This window comes from Leucoraja erinacea, chromosome 33 (genome assembly GCF_028641065.1).
Source record: "Leucoraja erinacea ecotype New England chromosome 33, Leri_hhj_1, whole genome shotgun sequence".
NCBI lineage: Eukaryota > Metazoa > Chordata > Chondrichthyes > Rajiformes > Rajidae > Leucoraja > Leucoraja erinaceus.
In genome coordinates, this window is record NC_073409.1 from 11,625,722 (window position 1) to 11,644,408 (window position 18,687).

Genomic DNA, 18,687 nt, shown 5'->3' on the forward strand with positions numbered 1-18,687 from the left:
AAAGGTGTGTATGTACATTGTGGGGATAATAACTACTCACCTTTGCATGCTATTTAATTTTCGAGTTGTGCAAATTCATGTGTCTTTGCTCAATTCCCAAATTGGTTTGTAAATCCTCTCTGATTCCACAATTCACGAGTCAGTGAACAAACCCCGAGTCTGTGATTCATCCCTCAATGTCCGTTTCTCTCGTGAAAATGACTGGAGTGGTGCAGGTGAATCATGGCCTCGCCTCTTTGGGTCACTGGATGATGGGAAGGGAAGATGCAGTAGGCGAGGCGGGAAGGCAACCATCCCTCGCAGATGCTGAACAGTGGAGCAGCAGCCTCCACATAGGATGACTATTCTTCACTATTTCCTCCACATGTGTAGGATACATCATCCAATGTGGCTGATGCTGGGGTATGGGTGAGGACCAGGGCATATCTGTTTTGCGGTGTCTAGAAGAAGAGGCGAGAGCAGGATATGGATGAGATGTGGACAGAGGCTCTGTCCAATACAGTAGAGGGGAAGCAATGGTTCAAGAAGAAAAACATTTCAGGGGCACATCCACATTATTGGAGCACTTGTGGGCAAGACAGACGAACTGAGAGAGCGAAATGGAGGCAGGGTGGAGGAGGTCCAACCTAAGGGAGGCTGTGGGCTTGTGGTGGATGCTGGTGTCCAGCCTATCACAGGATAGAGGAGAGACCTGGAATGGATGAGGAGATGGGCCGTGTGAAGATGAGAGCGGGGTGGAAACTGACATTAGCGAGTGGAGGAAGTAGCAGTAACGCGATCCTGGATGTAACGGGGGAGAATTGGGGGAATGGCGGAAACAGCGCTGAAACCGTCTCTCACAACAACAACAACGCAAGCGCTGGAGGAACTCAGTGGGTCGGGCAGCATCTGCAGAAGCAACGCTGCCTGACCCGCTGAGTTACTCAAATACTTTGTGTTTTTTTTAAACCAGCATCTGCAGTTTCTTGCCACAACAAGACGGTGGGGGCTGTGGCAAGAAACTACCCAAGGCCGCCCCTCGTGTCGGGGACACGAACCCTCCGTGTGAGGGCTGATGTCGGGTTGGACCAGCCTGCCAGGTGTTTCCGTCTCTTCATTTTAAATTACCCGAGGAGGAGATCGGTGCGGTGGTAAGCGGGGAGTTGCAGCCTCGCCCAGCGGACAGGAATGAAGTCAGCGGATGGAGCCGCCCCGAGTCCGGGGGAGCGGAGAATCCTGCGCTTCTTCAGCACCGCCCCTCCCACAGCACAGCCCCTCCCACATCACAGCCCCTCCCACATCACAGCCCCTCCATCAGCACCGCTCCCTGGCATTTCACTGCTTGCAAGGCGTCCTATTCGCTGTGAAAATGTGGGATTCGTGCAAACGTGAGAAAATAAGACAAACACGATCGAGCCTTGTACATACACACAGGCAGGAGCGGTTGTACATGGGGTATAATATAGGGGACACAATGTATTGATACGCGGCAGGTGTTGAGATCTTCTGAAGTTGGACCTACTATAGAAATCTAGATGAATGATTGATCTGTGCATCTGTTAGGGGCTGGAATAAGCATAAATACTGACAGAGGGGTGTGGACAGCACTGGCCTGTCCCACCCTGCAACGTCCCCATAACGCAACACCATGACCCTCCCCCCCCCCCCCCCCCCCACACACACACACGTGTGGCTCCCTCAACTCTTTAGCAATAACAAAAGTGCCGGAGAAAAAGTGAACGTCGCCTATCCATTCCCTCCACAGATGCTGCCTGACCCGCTGTGTTCCTCCATAACTTTGTGTTTTGCACAGGATTCCAGCATCTGCAGTTCCTTGTGTCTCCTTCAGATCTTAGTCTGAAACGCATGTCGCCCACGAGGTTCCCTCCAAGCCTCGGGGAATAAGTGTCGGTAACATTGAGCACCCCCGCCCTCACGTTGTATACTTCCTTACAGTATAGAAGGAGACGAATCGGCCAATTGAGCTTGGGCCAACTCTCCGATCAATCCCACCCCAACTCCCCAGGACCGGCCTCTCTCACGTCCACAGTGCTGGGGTGAAGACAAGGGAGACAGATAATTCAATAGAATGTTATTCAATAGAATAAAAATCTTCGTTTATTTTTTAATTTACACAATTTGTTAAATAGAATGTAATGAGTTAGATATATTTGATGCTTCCACACGATGGCCTGAGGGTTACAATGAGAGAGAGAAAGTTGTCATTTCCTGATGAATTTTGAAATCTGTAGCGAGAGCAGTTGCAGAGTTCAGGGATGATTGGACAGAATGACTCAGCATTTGTCTGCTCACCTACGCGCTCAGGATTCGCACACTCCTCACTTGGTGTAACCTTTCACCATCTGCAGTTCATCCACGGGTTTCCATTTCTGACTGACGGTCATGAACTGCCAGGAGAAAAAACGGCAAGGCTTTAATCGTTCCGCGAAACAGGCGTCGTGGCACAGATGTACATAAACAATTGTACTGTCATCGGCAGTGAAACTGCACTGATCCAGTGTGAGAGCCAGTGGCCATTGGACCGGTCTCTGGACTGAGATGGAAGTCGGATGTTTGAAGGAGCAGGTGGGGGATTGAGGTCCCGCCTGTGTGATTCAAGTCTTCTATCACAGGCTCAGATCGTTCTCTGAACACTAGTGGTGGTATATTCGGAACGAACTGCCAGTCCCCCCAACCCCCCCCCCCCCCCCCCCCCCCCCACACACACACAACAAAACGCTCCCATTGTGTATGTGTCCTTTACCCCAACTTCACCGCCGCCACGTTCCAGGTCATTCTGGTTAACAAACTGTTCCACAGGCATTAGGCCGGGGGCCGGAGGACACATTTCCGACCAGTTGACTTTATTTCCTGAGACAGTGGAATGAAACAGGCTGGGCCACCACTGACTTCGAACGCCACATTTGGATCCGTGACCCACATTTGGAGCATTGCCCTATCCTCCTCTGGAACCCGGTGGACACTGTTCTGAGGCAGGATCCCAACCCGAAACGCCGACCATGTATCTGTCTCCACAGATGCTGCCCGACCCGCTGAGTATTTCCAGCAGTTTTACTCTGCTCCAGTTTCCAGCATATGTATCTCGAGAAATTCCCCCACGTAACTAGCGCGTCCACAGGAGCAACCCAAACCCAACACTAAATGCTGTTGGTGCTGCATTTCCTCGGCGCCTCCCCCCTCCCACAGTGCGCGGCTCCCTCACACCTGGGTCTGAAGCTCTCATCTCCCGCGAGGTTCCCTCCAAACCCCATCAGGCCTCCGAGAGCATTTGTCCGCCCACCCTCCCATATAGTGCTCATTCCACCCTCCCATCAATCCCACCCCCAAGGACTGGTCTCTTGCACAAAACCATCGGAGCCACCAGCTTCTCCCCCTCACCCACATTTGGGGAATTCACAGCCGATTAACCCACATCGTCGTTGGAGGAAAGCGAGCTCCTGGAGAGGAGGGGGTAACGCGGTGACACGGGAACATGCAAACCCCACGCAGACAGCATCGGAGGGCGGGATCGAACCCACGCCACCAGCGCTGGGAAACAGCGGCCCTCCCGCGGCGCCATCACTGACGCACCGGCACAGCCCCGCCCCCCTGTTGTCCAGTGAACTCCCTTTTCCCTCGCCAACATCCTTTTCCATCGGCCATCGCCTCTCTTGCCGGTAAAAGCAAACTTCATCACCTCCTCGAGTCTCGCTCCACCCCCCTCCTCCCGTCCCCGCCACGTCTCCTCCCCTCCCTCTAATCCCCCCTCCCATCCCTCCTCTCGCATCCTCCCATCCTCCGCCCCCCCTCTAATCCTCGCTCCCCCTCTCCATCCCGTTCCTCCCACCCTCTAAAACCCGCTCCTCCCCTCCATCCCCTTAATCTGCCCATATCCCTCCCCGCTCCCCCCCACCTCAATACTCCTTCCCCCCTCCCCCCCTTCTCCCCCCATCTCTTCCATCACCCCCCCCCCCCCCCCCCCCCCCTCCCGCTCTCCAGCCGCGGCCCCACCCGTCTGGTCACCAGGATACTCTTACATCAAGATGTTGCCCAACATCGCGACCAGCCCGCTCCGGGAATCAGTGACTCAGCCGCTTTCCCATCAAATGTTATAAAGTCAGAGCTATGAGGTTACCTTCTGAGGTTTGTTCGGGTCTATGTTCTCCCATGGGGTAGGATTGTGCGTCTTATCGATTCTAAATAGAGAGAAATGAACTTCAGAAATGTTTTATCATCCAAAAAGTATCCGATCGCACGGCTGGTGTACTACATCCAGATCCTGATCCCCCCCCCCCCCCCCAACACACACGTCTAGACAAACACACCAAGACCGGAAACCACCAAACGCGCACCCCAACATACAGACACATCCTTGAACACATACACAGTGATGCTTGTTGCACTTCAACATCTGCAACAGGTCCCCGGCCCCTGTCCCCTGTCTCCCGGCCGGGACCGGATACTTACATGACATCGCTCTTGGTGACGAGGAAGTAATGCCGGCGCTGGTACAGAACGAGGCGGCGGTGGCCATCAGGCCGATCAGGGGGATGAGCTGCGGGACAGACAGCATCGGTCACCATGGGCTCCGAATGCGGCATCGGAGCCCGATTGAAAAGCAACGGGTCTAACAGAAGCGGCTACTCGGCTGCTGCAAACACCCGGGGAAAGTCAACAACAGCGGGCCGGGCGAAGCTCAGCGCGCCGGGCAGCGGGTGAAGAGGGAGGACTGCGGTCAAGAAACGGACTAAACTGTCGGGAAGAAGAGGGGGAGACAGGCCGAGCGGCAACAGTGGTTCGGGAACAGACCGGGGGGTGATAGAGATGGAGCGGTCGGTGGCATAAGGGAGACGGGCCGATAGGCCATAATGGGGGGGGATGCTGTCGATGGGCCGATCGGTCCGGTGGCTCACGGAGACGGGCTGGGCGTGATAGAAACATAGAAAACAGGTGCAGGAGTAGGTACCCGTTCCTGCTTTCTCCCCGTAGCCCTTGATTCTGTTGGTGCCAAGAGCTAAATCTAACTCTTTCTGATGGAGGGGACGGGCCGAGTGGTCAGGGAGGATAGGACGATCGGAAGGGGGTGGGTGGGGTTGGTTCACCTCCTTCCTCCGGCGGAGCATCGTGAAAAAGTTCGACATCTTCGCAGCGCTTGTCCCGATGATACCGGAAAATGAGAAACGAGCGTCGTAGCCTAGTTTTGAAACACCGGTCACAAACGGCCCCGCCCACCCGCCACATGCCCCGCCCACCCCTGCTAGCCCCGCCCCCTCCTCTGCTCGCCCCGCCCACTCCCATGATAGCCCCGCCCACTCCACCTGAGTTCAGCAGCGACGAGACTCCGGTCACGTCCACAGCAGAGACAGAGGGTGGAACGACTGGGGCGGGGCAAGGCCGCGAGCGCTAAGGTGCAGGTGGAGGAAGTCATAGTCATATTTCCACTGCTGTGTTAGTTTTCCAGCATTTGGCCCCTGGCCCAGGAACTTATCACACAGATCCCCTCTACATCAATACTTTATTTTAAACAAATATTATCTATAGCTACTATGGGAAATATAGGTTATTGCAGAATACCATATCTATATTCATCATAATTTCATACACTTTTAATATGTCCCCTCTTAAGCCACTCCACTTTAGGGAAAACAGACCCAGCTTCAAATTAAGGGAAGTGGTGATGGAAAAGGTGTACGGGAGAGGAGGGGCGAAGGAAAGGTTATGGGGTACGAGAAGCTGGGGAGTATTGGAATGAGAAGATGGGGAGTATTGGAATGAGATGCTAAGAGGGAGGGATATGCAGGGAGGAGTATGTGAACTTTGTGGGATGTAGAGAAGGGGTGTACATAATGGTAGGGGACAAAGTTGCAGGAAGGGAAGGGATTGTGGAGGAGACATGGAATGGAGATGGAAAGAGGGGAAGTGGTGTGGTGGAAAAGAGGTGGGAAGGAATTGTGGGGAGAGGAAGGGTGCGTGCAGGGGGTATGGAGAGGGGAGGGTGCTTTGGTGAGCTGAAACCCAAGTCATGATTGTGAGGATCCCAGTAATGGGTTTTGGTTGTCTAACATGGTAAAGTCAATCCCATCCCTTCAGGGTCTGATTCATGTTAAACTCTGTGTTGTATTGTGTTCTTTTTACCCGTATGGCTGTATGGCAACTCAAATCTCACTGTACCAATTGGTGCATGTGGCAATAAATGTAACCGGAACTAGATTGCAGTTATTGCTCAGATATAGGTGCACCATCAGAATCATTCTTGTAATTTGCCCGAGCCCTCCATCATCATCCTTGAGGTGTCCCATGTCCCATGGCGGCAGATCAGTGTGATATAGGTGCAAGGGCCTCAACATTGCCTCCAGGTCCCCAGTCTCATGACATCATGAGAAACATAACAAAGGAAACCTTCTAGTTACCACCCACCATTCAGCATTCCCTCTTAATTTGCTTAATGAGGGCTCCTCCATGTTGAACAACAAGATTTAGCTCTTAGGGCGAAGTGAATGAAGAGGTATGGGGGGAACAGGGTACTGATTTTGGATGATTAGCCATGATCATATTGAATGGTGATGCTGGCACAAAGGGCCGAATGGCCTACTCCTGCATCTACTTTCTATGTTTCTAAAGCAGTACTGAAACTAGCAAAAGTACAGAATGTTGAACCTCTAGGGGCTGTCCACCCCCAGCAGGATTTTGTAGCACCATCCCAGACTAAACTGGCAGAAGCATGAAGGACGGAGTAGTCAGAATGAGTCGATAGCAGATGGTGATGATCCAACCTAGCTTTGTCCAATCCTGTCTATCTGTAGTAAATACATCTGTCCATGCCCACACTGACAGCTTCAACTGACAGACAGGGAGATTTCACAAATTTTACAATATTTATTTTACTAACTCCAGAAGGGCAATGGAAGTGGTTGGAGTGTTGGATTTAGGTTGACTGTCCTGCAAGGATTCTGGTGCCAGTTTGAACCATTGCTAGCATTATGTACAAGACCAGTGTCCTGGACGTTTAAGGAACAGCAATGGAGACATCTCAGGACTTGTATTTTGGAAGATTTGAAGAGCAATACAAGTGGGTCCTGCCAGAGCTCTCTACATTTAGATATCAGAATATTTTTGTGTTACCTTTCACCTCCACCCTCAATTACCTCCATCGGTTACCTTCCCTCGGTACATCAACTGAATTTACTAAATTTCACCTCTTTTTCTGCTTCTTTGTCCAGTTTGGGTTGAATTTGTTCCGTTAAACTTTCCTGCCTTCCTCTTTCTGGTAGCCGAGGGTACAGCCCAGCTGCTCTTTCCCTCATTCTTATCAGTGACTCCATCTCTCTCTACACCTTCCTCAAAGTCACAAGCAACTTGCATTTATCATCCATCCCAAATCTTTTTCAAGCTTACTTTTCCAGCACATTGCTCTGCAGATTACATCTCATGTACCATTGTGGCATCCACACTAATGTAAACATAAACTCTTTTTTGCAGAGCATGCTAATGCAATGCTTCAAGGTCTTCTTTTGTATACTTCACCCTCCATCCATCATGCCTCACACGTGCCCAGTAGAACAGCAGTGGAAAAGCCCAAGATTCTGAGACTCTCAATGTAGACCTCTTCGTTCGAAACTCACCATTCTTTCTCACTTAAATTGTTACAACAAATTCCATCACAATTACAACTGCATTCTTTAGATATTTAATATTTTTTTACAATTCTATTTTCTACTTTATAAAGTCACACTTACAGATTGAAGTATAAAAAATACTTCTACATTTATTCAAAATAAAACACAATAAATCTTTAAGCAGTTGTGATTCATTTGTCCATGGCTGAACCAGTGATTTGGCAAAAGGTCAAAGGTTACATACTCTGGAATCAATGGTCACATTCCTGGGTTCCTAGCTGAGAACAGGTTGCAGTAAAAGTCAAAGTGCTGGTCAGTTAGTGAAGGTTGAAAACTCTGAAGAGAGTTCATGAAGTGCATTTGTGTCACTGCGGCAGCATCAAGCCCATTTTCTTGTAGAGACAATAACGCAGCCTGTCAGAGGAATAAGAGATGAAAATTAAACATCTGACGACTCTGTGGTATAAGTTACAGGACACATAGAGGTGTCCGCACAGCCCAGGCCAGTCTGGGGACATAATCATGCCAAACTGGAGCTGTTGTGTCAGAGAGGGGATGGGCCAGAGGAGGTGGTGGTGGAATAAATGGGACTGAGGGGCAAGGTTTTTGAGATCAAGAAGTGGGGCTTTCCCAAGGTTGACTGATTACACTGGGAACATTGAATGAACAAGGAAGTTGAAACCGAAAGTGAAACACAAATTCTTGCAACAATTCCAAGAAGTTCAGCAGCAGAGTAATAAACAAGTGCAGAGTGCAACAAACCGAACAAGAGTTTGGTTACCAGGTCAGTGCAGCTGGTGTCCTTCATCTGACTACTTCACTCTACAGATGCTACCTGACTCACTGAATTCCTCCAGCACTTTGTTGTCTGGTCGATAATCTAGGGCTGGACTAATCTCGTAATACAGCAGAGAGCATAAATTTATAAAATTGTAATTTTTCTCACAGGAGATAATGGATACAAACAGCTGATATTTAGTGTCCATCCCTAACCATGCCTGAACTGAGGAAGCAGTTTAAAGTTGTTGGATCTGGATTCGTGGGTGACAGAAAGGGTGAGGACGGCAGACTTTCTCGCACAGAAATTAATGAACCAGCTGTGATTAAGACAATTTGGTGGTTTCACTATTATCAATCCTGAGATTAATTTAATTCCAGATTCATTTAATTAATTAAAGTTAAATGCCTTGTAGCCATGGAGGGATTCAGAGCATCACACTGAATCAATGGTCTGCACTCCAGATACCCATGCAATGGTGTAACCACTTCATGGTCATCCTCATCTACCTCTTCTGTACTAAATTCTGGAATGAAAAGCTGGAGTCTGTGCTGCAATGATTCAATGGGCTTGTGTGGTCAGGGAAGGAAACCTGGTGTCTTTACCCCGTGGGCAATGCAGTACCCACAGCAATGAAATGGGCCGCATTCCCTCAGTGATGACAAAACATCACATTGATGGCAGATTTATACAGTTACAGAACTCAGCAGCCACACAGAGAAGCAATCCGCAGATATGCATGCCAGGTATGTTCAGGTTAGTTTCAGATTTTCATCATCCGCAACAATTTAGATATATGCAGAGGACTTCAGTAGATTTGCAAAGTATTGCAATGGCTAGAGGATGTGTTGTGATAACAGTAAATGCCTCAAGAAAATGGCTGTTTCACCATAACACAGCAGCAGCAATCATTGAGTTACACCACCTCAACCTGTGCATTCACCTCGGGTAAGCAGACAGTAGAGTTACAGTTCTCTTGCTGTGTTTCAGCAAACTGAATGCATCTGCCAATTTCCCCAACGATGTTCACATCCCACGTAAGCAGTTATACTGCCCCTGGGACGAGGCATTATAAACTAACGGCATGACAAACTCACCGCAGTGCCTGACGTCTGAGGACACTTATGGTTCCAACTCAGCATTGCTTTGCTAGTTTAAGGTACATGGAGCTCCAGCCTTGTCTGACCTGCACCACAATCCACATTTCTCTGTTCACTCAAAATCTAAAATGCATCTCTACTTCCCTTTAAAGAGTTTGTTTTTACATTTTTGCCCTTTCCCTGTTCGGCTGCCCTGATAATGACTGCCTGTAAACCCTCGCTTGATACAGAGAGTGAAAGACCTGGCCCGACTCCCAATCCGGCCACTACAAGCCCATGCTGTCAGCGCACTCACCTCCTTGCACAAATTCTGTAAATCTGCTCCAGTAAATCCTGCGGTCGCAGCTCCTAGCTCCTTCAGGCACACGCCATCCAGTGGCGTTTTGGAAGTGCAGATCCTCAGAATGGAAAGTCTTGCCTAACGTGTAAAAAATGTTAATTAGTAACCAAGAAAAACAGTGTAGAGATGATCACAATGCAAATTGACCACTATCTAAACAATTTCACTGAAAATGTGATCATCTGATCATTTCTTGTTGTTTTTGGAACATTATTATACACAGGCGCTGATATATTACTGTGTCAGTGAGGTTTGGAAATACTTTATATAAACACAGGACTGTCCTAAGCGTGACATATAAATGTTCCAATTAAAGGCAGAAGTGTAGTACACCTTTATCCACAGCTCTTTGTGTCTTCAAAAAACTCCAATAAATTGGCCACACGTGATTTCTCTTCCCTCCCCGTTGTGTTGACCTGATCATCCCGATTTGTTTGCAAGTGCTTTGCTATGACATTTTAATAATAGCGTTTAACGTTTTTCCAATGACAGATGTTAAAACTGACAGGACCGTAATTTCCCTTTTTCTGTCTCCCTCCCATTTTGAATAAAGTACATTTGCTACTTTCAAAACTAATGCAACCGTCCCTGGAATTACGAAGTTAAGAAAAATTGAAACCTATGGGTCAACCATCTACTGTTTTTTAAGGGCTTTTCCAGGACACAGTGACCCATACGTCATCAACTCCACAAGTCGCTTGGATGATTGTTATTTTCCGACTTGCTCTCTGTTCCCGATTCTGGAATTTGAGCTATCTCTAATAGCTGCGCTCTGCAATGGTTTATCAAATGGTGGCCACTTCAACAAAACATTCAATGGAACTTTATTTATCCCAAGAGGAAAATTGATCTGCCAACAGCCATAAAAACACAAAATATATAAAGCATGAAATTAAAGTGACGAGTGGAAAGTACAGAAGTGCATCATCAACATCTCTTGAACATACTCGCCTCTTCATCTGGGGGTGGAACATAGATGATTTGATCAAAGCGGCCAGGTCGCAGTAAAGCATCGTCCAAGAGATCTGGTCGATTCGTAGCAGCAATCACAATGACGCCTTTGTTACAAATTTCCTGAAACTCTATCTAAGGGATAATAACAGTTCAATTATCCTCAAACAATAGCAACAGCGTAATGATGAAATATCATTGCTTAAAATCTGTCATAGAATTACAAGATTATGCAATTCCTGCCTACAAGATTATTATATTTCGTAAGAGTTTAGGCATAACGGATCGAACCATGGGTTTCATGAAGTATAGATGCCTTTGTTTTAGAGGAGTGAGCACACAAACTTTCTCATTCAGTTCTATTTTAAATCACTTGGCCCTTTGTACTACATTTCTTGGTCTTTTGCTTTGCCGACATGCATGCTATTCAGTTGTGATTATAGATTTATGTATTATTCATTTTGGAATTTTGCTATTGCTGGAATAGCCAGCATTTAGTGCCCATATCCCCATAAGAAAGTGGTGATGTTCGAACTTGCTGAGTTCTGGAATTCATACCTAGTAAACAAGTAAAGATGGTGATATAGTTCCAAATCAGGATAGTACCCCTGCTGGGGGGGGAAGCAGCTGAGCCGCTCCCTGCTCGTCCGCCGAAAACCAGAGACTGGGAGGATGGAGCCGGTGATGACAACAGATGCGACAGGCGAGGTGCAAAGCCGGTGGGAGAGGGAACCGTGGTCTGGATCACTGCGTACTCAAGGTCGGCTGCAGGAGGCACCCCCGGGGCATAAAGGTAAGACAGGCGAGGAGAGGGACGTTGGGCCCAAAGAAGGCGACAGCTTGGGCCCGCAGCAACTTGCCTGGATTCAGCAACGCTCAAGAATTAGAGTAAGAACTAGAGTGCGGACTGGACTTTGAAAAGGGCGACAAAACATGGTGCATAATACATGCGGGCTCAGTAGACTATTTCTGTACACTTTGCTAATCAGGGTTGTACTGGCAATACTTTACTGCATGCAAGAAAAGAATTTCACTGTGTATTTGCACGTGGCAATAAAAGCAGCATTGAACTCGCGTGGTGGTGTTCCACATGCCTTTTGCCCTCATCCTGCTTGGTGGCCCATGCTGCTGGTTTGAGGTGTGATTTAGGATACTCTAGGCAAGTAAATGCAGTACTGTGTGCAATTACAGCAGTTGTTCCAGCTTCTCCCTATCAAACAGATGAATACAACTTGGCTTGACTTTAATACAATGTTATTTCTATTCATTTGTTTTGGGAAGTAAGCATCACTGGCAAAGCCCAAATTTAGTCTGTCTCCAACTACCCCCAAAGTGGTGGTGGTGAGTTACCCTTTTAAATCACTGCAGTCCATCTGGTCCAGCACCAACACAAAATACTGGACAGAAGGTTCCCGACCCGAAACACCATCTCTCCATATTCTCCAGGGATGCTGCCTGACCCACTGGGTTACTGCAGCATTTTTGTGTCTTTCCTTGGTAAACCAGTATGTGCAGTTCCTTGTTTCTACACACTTCCAGTGCTGTTGGGAAATCCCAGAAGATAGGCCAGCAATGATAAAGGACAAAACATTTCCTATGCCTGTCTTTCCCCAATCGACATCCATGGTTCCTTTACCTCACCAGGTTTAAGTCCTGGAGCTCACTCACCAACAGCAGTGTGGGACACCCTCACCTGAAGGACTGCAATGGTTGAAGGCAGCTGTCCATCAACCTCTGAATGCTGACTTGCTAATGATGCCGTCTTCCCAAAAGATAAATAAATGAACAAAATAATGACAGCTGAAGCAAAGACTGAGACACAGGGATACAGTGAACAACCTCTCCTGCGTTCTTTTATTCTAGGATTCTGACCCCATATTCTTTCCAAAGCCGCTTTACTATCTTATCAACCTCTTTCTAGAGTCTGTTTGAATCAAATCTTTATTTTCCCAGTTCCAACAATCCATTTCAGGTTAATGTCGATGTTGAACCAATGTTTGACCAGATATGTTGCATTTTACTCTTTTGATTACAAAAACGGGATTAAAATTTGCATCCGTCACACTCAACACACGTTTGGCTGCTTTAATCTTTCACCTTTCTTGCCTGTTCCTCAGATTGATCCCCTTCACACGTCAGCATGCTCTTGCCAGTTCCTCTTCTCTCAGCCAGTGGGGATCCAATTCCATCCATCTCGTTGAGAAGGACAGACAGTACTCGCTGCTGTACACTGTGGCCACTTGCAATGTCCCTCGACCGAGACCCAACTATTGAGTCAATCTCATCCAGGAACAGGATTGATGGAGCGGCAGCTCGAGCCTGGCGAAAGACCTGCACTCGAAACACAACAGGATGGAAGTGAGAGAAAGGATAGGGATGGGGCCAGCCAACCAGTCACACAGAACAAGCAAGCAGCTGGACAGTGGATGGCCAAATCTCCCCAAATATAAAGGGACTGTATGACATTATCACATTATGAGCATTGATTACCCAAGGAATATGCAGCAAATGCTTTACTGCCGAAAGTGAGGTCCACGTTGCAACAACTCGCAACATAGCCAGCCCGGAGCAGAGGACAGTAAATGCTCACCTCAGACAACGCCTTTTCAGAATCACCCACAAAGGGGGAGAAGAGCTCAGCCCCACTGACCGACAGCAAGGAGCACCGGCAGCTGGAGGCCGTGGCCTTCACCAACGTGGTCTTTGCACATCCTGGTGGTCCATACAGGAGGATACCTCGACAAGGCCTCAGTCCCATCCTCACAAATGCTTCCGGGTACATCAGTGGCCACTCGACACTCTGCCAGAAGCAATGCCAAAGTGGTCAAACTCTGCTGAGAGACAGAGAGCAAGAGGGAGAGAGACAGAGACACGTATAGACAGAAACACATACAGAAATCCCAGAATGATATGGATGCACAAAGATAGAAAGAGCAGCAGATGGAGAATTAAATTGGTTTGAAGCAGATGGGCAAGGGGAGGGTTTGATGAACTTTACCTGCCTTAGTTTCAACTTGATATCATCCAAACCTCCGACCTGGTCCCAGGGCACGGGTCTGAAGTCAGTCAGGCCAATGCTGCTCCGCAAAGATGAAGGGAACACGATCTTCAGCGCCTCCTGGAAGTCTGCCAGTGTAATCCGCTGCTTCACCGAGCTCTTCCTCAAAAAAAATCAGAAGTTTAGAAAATAAGTGATTTCAACAAACAAGCAATGTTGGAGGATTGGCAAAATACCTGGCATACTGCTAACTCAGGGTTATAGTACAGCATAGCATAAAGTAGATGGGGAGGAGGAGAAGGCTACTTCAGAGAACATTGGCCTACAACAGTTCCCTGGTCTATGTAATGACCTGTTAACAAACCATTATTGTCACATTATACTTTATTGTCACATGTACCTAGGTACAGCGAAAATCTTTGTTTTTGCATACAATGTACAAAGTGTGTAAAGTGCCGCCATGTAGTCGACAAAGTCCTCATTATAACCCAAAGGTCCCTCTCACCCCCCCCCCCCCCCCCCCGCCCCCCACCTGTTCTTGGCTACTCTCCCTGTCTCTCCTCTCCGGTCCTTCAACCTTTGTGCCCCATGGGGGGGGGGGGGGGGGGGGGAACGCCCCCGGAGGCTAAAAAAACCTCCAACGATTCCCAACTTACGTGGTCTGCCAGTACTAGTTCTGACCCAGTCCCATGTGTTTGGAGGTGGGATACTGTCGGGGCATTCCCACCCTGTGTGCAGAGAGCCGGCGTAACACCTATGTCTGGACATCAATGTGGCCGAATCCTGGAGCTTTACATTTATTTTCCAGAGCCCGTTTCCTGGGAAGGCTGGCATTTAATGCCCAATCCCAAATGCCCGAGGCGAAGATAGTAAATTGCCTTCTTGAACCACTGCTGTCCTTCTGGTCAAGGTACTCCCACAGTACTGTTGAAGAGGGAGTTCCAGGATTTTGAGCCAGCATTGACAAATGGGGATACACCTCCACGATGTGTGTGACTCGGAAGGTATCTTATAACAGGACAGTCAGTCTCTGGCCTGTTCCTGTAACCACTGTATTTTCATGGCTGTTTCTGTGACTTTCTGGAGACAGTGATCCTCCTCGGGATACTGATGGTGAACGAGTCAACGACAGTAAAACCAATGAACATCACAATTGGGTTGCTCAATTCTCACTTGCTAAGATGCTAATTTGTGAAATGATTACAGGTCAGACGTTGATAGGCACTGTCAGCTCACACCGGAATATTGTCTAGGTCTTGCTACATGAACTGAGCTGAGCTGCTTCTAATGGAACTGAACCAATCATCTGTGAAGTTGCAATGGAAAGTCTGCAGAGGCAGCTGAAAACATTTGAGTCCAGCAAACGGTTCTGAGGCAGGGACACTTGACCTGCGATAGCCTCAACCATTCTCCAACCATCAATTCTACATCATTTTGCACGATTCTGGTTTGCTTAAATCTCACACTCACTCCACTGGTAGGTGGATGCCTCTGCACCCAGCCTCAAGGTTTCAAGGTCAGTTTATTGTCACATGTACCACTTAAGGGGCCTGGGTGTTTCTGGCAGTTTGTTTATCTCCATACCTGGGAACTGCGCCTGATGACCTGCAGTGCGGTCTCTCGACACAGGGCTGTCAGGTCAGCCCCAACGTAGCCACTTGTTGCTTCCGCCAGCCAGGACACATTAACATCAGCGCTCAGAGGCATCGGGGCAGTGACCGCTTCCAAAATGGATTGGCGTTGCAACATAGTAGGGACTCCGATTGTGATCTGGAGGAAGGAACAGAAGTGGGTGACCGAGTCTGATGCTGAGTGCAAAAATGTAATCGTAAAACAACCGGCAAGACGGGATGCGACTGAACCAAGAAATGAGGAAGTCAGTGGATGCACTGCTGCAACCAGGGAAGGGGGCACGTTTACTGCTCAAACAGGTTGAATGGATGGAGCAAGGTGGCTGGGGCAAGACCCAGTTCTGATATATAGAAACCCAATTCTCCCCTCATTGTGTCACTAGTGAAAGTGGAAATACAGAAAACATGGTTGCGTGAAGAGCAGGACTGGCAGCAATTGTTCCAGGGTGGTGGTTTCGTAGGTGTTGGCGCTGGGAGCTTTGCTGTTTGTGATGCATATAAACAATTTGAATGGAAATGAAACCAGACCGATTAGCTTACTGATGACACAAAAACTATGGGAGTTTGAAAAACGATTCACGAGGAAATAAAGCTGTTGGTGATGTGGGTGAAGAAATGGTAGATGGAGCCTAATACGTAGATGCAAGGTGTTGCACTTTGAAAGGTAAAATGCAAGGAGAAAGTATATAATAAATAACTGGGCCCTTAGCAGTATTGAGGGGATACAAATCCATAGCTCCCTGCAGATGACAACACAAGCAGACAAGGTAGTAAAGAAGGTGGAAGCATGCTTGTGTTGGGACATGGAGTATAATAGCCACAAAGTCAAGTTGCAGCTGCTTAAAACTTTGTTTCGACACATTTGGAGTATCATGTACAGTTCTGGTCACCACATTACAGAATGGATATGGAAGTCTTGGAGGACACAGAAGAGGTTCACGAGGATGTTGCCTGGATTAGAACGTATTAGCAGTTAGGAAATCATATGACAATAAAATACTCGTGACTCATGAGAAACTATCATTGTGTCAAACTATCACATTCGCATCAATCATATGCTGGGAACTTTTCACAACTATTCAGTCGTAGGGGCAATGAGTTATATTGCGAAATATAGCCGTATTATTTTAGATGGGCAAACATCTCGGGCTGGACACACTGGGCCAAAGGGCCCGTTTAGGTGCTGTACTAAATAAACAGCATACCAAGTTTCACAGAACATTACTGGTTTAATATTTCTGACTCGAGAAATTGTTTACACTTTCCTCCGCTACATTTGAAATCATGTTCCCCACCTGCTGCACCTCTAACTCGACCCATGTACAGGCAACCACTGGTCTTTGCTATAAGATCTTTGCAGGCAACCACTGGTTCCAGGTGAAGCTTGCACTGGTCTTGAATGCGACCAACGACTAAAGTAACCAACAGACTGGCCGGAGGGAGTCCAGGGGGAAAGAGGATCAGTCCCATCCCGAAGTCCCTACTTCCCTGGGGTGGGCTCATCCCGGCTATTGCTGTTTCCCCTCCATCCATACACCAACTCCCGCTGGACGCAACCCTCACCTCCCGATCAAATCGTCCTGGCCTCCTCAGTGCGGGGTCCAATGCCTCGGGTCTGTCCGTTGCGGCCACTAACACGAATTGCCTGCGGTCCTGCCCATCGAGCAGGCCGAGGAGCTGCGCCAACAGCCGGTGCCCGGCGCCCTGGCTCCGACCCGCCCTGCGGGAAAACACGGCGTCCAACTGGTCGATGAAGAGCAGGCAAGGCCGACGCTCGGCCGCAGCCCGCCCAAAGAGACGCCGGAGGCGGCGTTCGCTGTCCCCGGGCCGCGGCCCGAGCAAAGCTGAGGCGGAGGCCTCCAGCACCGTGGCGCCCAGCTCCCGGGCCAGGCAGTGCAGCAGCCGGGTCTTGCCCACGCCCGAAGGCCCGAGCAGCAGCACGCCCCGCGGGCAGTCCAGGCCCAGGCGCGCCGACGTCTTGGGGTAGAGGAGCGGCCAGGCCAGCGCCTCCCGCAGGGAGGTGAGAACAGGCTCGGGCCCCGGCCCCGGTGCCTCGGGCGGGGCTCGGCACTCGGCCCGGTACTGATCCAAACTCAGCACCTCAGCCACCTGCACCTCTGCACCTGCCGCTAACAGAGCGGCCCCAGCTGCCGGTGGATCCAGCCAGACGACCTCGAGCTGGAGCAAGGCGCCGGGACAGGCCGAGGCCTCGGGGCCTGCTACCCGCACCACCAGCCCGGCGCTCAGGTAGACGCCCTTCAGCAGGCCGCGGATCAGCGGGAGGGGGAGCGGGGACGGAGGCTCCGGGCCGTCGGGCCGCGCCGCCACCACCGCCCGCACACACACCCGCCGGGCCCTACTGCAGCCGAGGGGCTGCAACTGCCCGATGCCCAGGCTTAGGCCTCGGGCCGCGCTGTCGGGGAAGCCCGGGCTGGCGCACTTGGTGTCCAGCTGCACGAAGCCGTCGGCGCGGTCAGCCCGGGGCCAGGCGGAGCAGAGGGCCAGGCCACCGGCCACGCACACCCGTAGCGGGGCACCGAGGCGCACGGCCAGCGTTGCCAGAGCCCGGGGCCCCAGGCGGCAACGCTGCGAGTCGCGGTCCCGAGCATCGGGCGGCAACAGCCGCAGCTCCGGCCCCTCCATGGGGCCGTTACCTGGGTGATCGACTAGTTTCCGCCGGAAGCCTTCCCAGTATCCGGTCGGACGATGAGCCGCATCTACAGCGACGAGCGGCTGCGGGTCGGCCCGGTGCATCGACACCGCCTCCCCGGCTGCTGGACCCCGGCCACCGCCACACGGACACCATGGTGAGGCTCGGGGGAGGGGGAATCTGGGGGCTGAGCGCTGCCCGCCACATACGGCCGCAGGCGGAAGATAGGACAAAAGATGGACACAAAATGGGGAACAGGGGACAGGCAGCACCTCTGGATATTCAAGATTCTAGAGAGTTTATTGTCGTGTGTCCTAGATAGGACAATGAAATTCTTACTTAGCTTCAGCACAGAATATAGCAAGCATGAATACAGAACTGAAACTTGATCAGTCTGAAGAAGGGTTTCGGCCCGAAACGTTGCCTATTTCCTTCGCTCCATAGATGCTGCCTCACCCACTGAGTTTCTCCAGCCTCTTTGCCTACTTTCCGATTTTCCCGCATCTGCAGTTCCTTCTTGAACATGAATACAGAACAGATCAGTGTGTCCATATACCATTATATAAATATATACATACATGAATAAATAAACAGATAAAGTGCAAATAAACAGATAATGGTCTATTAATGTTCAGAGTTTTGTT

At 49.7% G+C, this 18,687-nt stretch overlaps 3 protein-coding genes across 3 annotated transcripts in view; 1 reads left to right on the forward strand and 2 right to left on the reverse strand.

The window, feature by feature from the left end:
* Window positions 1–2,069: 2,069 nt before the first annotated feature.
* On the reverse strand, window positions 2,070–5,120 carry c33h15orf48 (chromosome 33 C15orf48 homolog). The gene is given in 5 exon segments (XM_055661328.1): window positions 2,070–2,387; window positions 4,115–4,175; window positions 4,447–4,477; window positions 4,480–4,534; window positions 5,082–5,120. Coding segments are annotated over 5 exon segments (255 nt in total). The 3' UTR covers window positions 2,070–2,318.
* A 2,527-nt stretch (window positions 5,121–7,647) lies between these two features.
* spata5l1 (spermatogenesis associated 5-like 1) lies at window positions 7,648–18,147 on the reverse strand. The gene is made up of 8 exons (XM_055661329.1): window positions 16,957–18,147; window positions 15,347–15,532; window positions 13,763–13,921; window positions 13,355–13,564; window positions 12,862–13,095; window positions 10,765–10,899; window positions 9,769–9,891; window positions 7,648–8,009 (listed from the first exon to the last, which is right to left on the reverse strand). Exons 1-8 carry the CDS (start codon window positions 18,145–18,147, stop codon window positions 7,854–7,856), a joined length of 2,394 nt encoding a protein of 797 aa, XP_055517304.1. The 3' UTR covers window positions 7,648–7,853.
* LOC129712692 (AP-3 complex subunit sigma-2-like) overlaps window positions 18,078–18,687 on the forward strand; it is a 40,835-nt gene continuing 40,225 nt past the window's right edge. Inside the window, exon 1 of the mRNA XM_055661332.1 lies at window positions 18,078–18,200. Within this exon, the coding sequence (XP_055517307.1) occupies window positions 18,100–18,200 (101 nt within the window). The 5' untranslated portion in view covers window positions 18,078–18,099. The remainder of the gene's footprint in view (window positions 18,201–18,687) is intronic.